General features: G+C 31.7%; 1 protein-coding gene and 1 pseudogene across 1 annotated transcript; both read right to left on the minus strand.

Moving 5' to 3' along the window:
* Positions 1-551: 551 nt before the first annotated feature.
* On the minus strand, positions 552-1,260 carry LOC108730667 (cytochrome c oxidase subunit 2-like; annotated as a pseudogene).
* A 115-nt stretch (positions 1,261-1,375) lies between these two features.
* Positions 1,376-2,310, minus strand: LOC108730669 (cytochrome c oxidase subunit 1). The gene has a single exon (XM_018460513.1). It carries the CDS (start codon positions 1,936-1,938, stop codon positions 1,390-1,392), a length of 549 nt encoding a protein of 182 aa, XP_018316015.1. The 5' UTR covers positions 1,939-2,310; the 3' UTR covers positions 1,376-1,389.
* Positions 2,311-2,637: the final 327 nt, after the last annotated feature.

The following is a 2,637-nucleotide window of genomic DNA, read 5'->3' on the forward strand; positions in this document are numbered from 1 at the left end:
TTATTAAAAAAAATTAAAATAATCAACCTAATAAAAACAATCAAATTTGAAAAAGAATAATGAATCAAAATCTTAAACTCAGAATACATAAACTTAATAAAGTAATCTCACAAATGAATAAACCGAGACTGACCCAGCCAAAATTGATAGGGCATTAAAAATAAAAAAACAACTATTCCCAACCAATTTAATGAAGTATAAAAAGAAGTAGAAGGATCAAAGATAGAAAATAAATTTATTATCATTGCCAACACCATAAAATCTTATTTTTATGAACAGAAAAATTACAAATAACAAAATTAGGAAAATAAAAAAAATAAACAACAGACATTACAACCACCAACAAAACAACCAAAAACAACAATATCGTAATTCAAAATAAAGGCATTATTTGAGGAATAAAAGAATATTAACAAATAATAAATCAATATTTTTAAATTGACAATCTAATGTTTTAAAATAAAACTAATTCTTCACTAACCATTAAAAATAGTACCCTTACTATTATAATTCGATTTAAAAAATCAACACTTTAAATCAGTCATTTAATGACCTTGAAACAAGACCCTCTAATAAACTAAACAAAAACAACAACATAAAATTTCAAAAAATAAATAATTCAAAGTTAAAAACTAAATAACCACCTCTTAAAATTAACCATCCCAGTGGACTCCACAGAAATTGGCATAAACCTATGATTAATTCCACAAATCTCAGAACACTGGCCAAAGTACACCCCAGGCCGCCTAAGTAAAATTTGCGCCTGATTTAGGCGGCCTGGGGTGGAGTCCATCTTAATCCCCAGAGAGGGGACAGTTCAAGCATGAATCACGTCCATAGAAGTAGTTAAAACACGAATTGGATACTTAAAGGGTAACACACACCGATTATCCACGTCCAAAAGGCGGAAACCGCCCAACTCAAGCTGATCTCCAGGTACTATAAAAGAATCAAATTCAATATTTAAAAAATCCGAATACTCGTAACTTCAATATCACTGATGCCCAACAGCCTTAACTGTCAAATTACTATTAATGACCTCATCAGCAACATATAAAATTTTAATTGAAGGAATAGCAATAAAAACCAAAATAAACATTGGAGCCACAGTCCAAACAACCTCAATCGTCTGATTCTCCAAAAGATACCGATTAACCAAATTATTTCCCACAAACCTTAACATAATAAAAAAAATTAACACAGTAATAAAAACCAACACAACCATTGTAGTATCGTGAAAAAAAATCATTATATCATAAACAGGGGAATTTGAGTCCTGAAGGGTCAATAATCACGTATTAATTTTTAATAAAAGACAAAAATAAAATCTTTTTAAATGGATCTTAAATCCAATGCACTAATCTGCCATATTAAAAAAACAAAATAAAATTAAATAGATGGGACCTCATTATACCTATGGCCCATTGGAGGAAATGAATTAAACCACTCTAATGATGAATTAAGGAAAAATATATTCACAATTTTTCGCTTCCTCGACATAGACTCCCAAATAATAAAAATCAAAACAGACAACCTTAAAATAGAAATCAGAGACCCAATAGAAGAAATAATGTTCCAAACCAAATAAGAATCAGGATAATCAGAATACCGCCGTGGTATGCCCCTAAGCCCAAGAAAATGCTGGGGAAAAAAAGTTAGATTAACCCCAATAAACATAGAAACAAACTGAATATTCAAATAAAATCTATTTAAAGTAAACCCAGAAATTAAGGGATACCAATGAATAAACCCAGCAATAATAGAGAAAACAGCACCCATAGAAAGAACATAATGAAAATGAGCCACAACATAATAAGTATCATGCAAAATAATATCAATTGAGGAATTAGACAACATAATCCCAGTAAACCCCCCCATAGAAAACAAAAAAATAAACCCCATAGCCCACCAAAGGGTGGGATTATAATTAATCTTCATGCCATGAATTGTAGAAATTCAACTAAAAATCTTAATCCCAGTAGGAATGGCAATAATCATCGTAGCAGAAGTAAAGTAAGCTCGAGTATCAACATCAAGACCAATAGTAAACATATGATGGGCCCATACAATAAACCCCAAAAACCCAATAGTAATTATAGCATAAATCATTCCCAGGGACCCAAAAGTCTCCTTCTTCCCCCTCTCACTTATGATAATATGAGAAATTAAACCAAACCCGGGCAAAATTAAAATATAAACCTCAGGATGACCAAAAAACCAAAACAAATGCTGATATAAAACAGGATCCCCTCCCCCCGACGGATCAAAAAAAGAAGTATTCAAATTACGGTCAGTCAATAACATAGTAATAGCACCTGCCAAAACTGGCAGGGACAAAAGAAGCAGAACAGCAGTAATTAAAATCGACCAAACCAACAAAGGAACTTTATCCATAGACAAAGATTTATGATATATATTAACAATAGTAGTAATAAAATTAATTGCCCCCAAAATAGAAGAAAGCCCCGCAATATGAAGAGAAAAAATTGTTAAATCAACTGAAGGCCCACTATGAAAAATATTAGAAGCCAACGGTGGATACACAGTCCACCCAGTCCCGCTGCCCACGTACATAAAATTCTTTAAAATAAGAAGCATTAAGGAAGGAGGCAACAACCAAAACCTCATATTATTTAA

The sequence above is a fragment of the Mycetomoellerius zeteki genome, unplaced genomic scaffold (genome assembly GCF_001594055.1).
Source record: "Mycetomoellerius zeteki isolate Tzet28-1 unplaced genomic scaffold, Tzet1.0 scaffold940, whole genome shotgun sequence".
In the NCBI taxonomy this organism is placed as follows: domain Eukaryota; kingdom Metazoa; phylum Arthropoda; class Insecta; order Hymenoptera; family Formicidae; genus Mycetomoellerius; species Mycetomoellerius zeteki.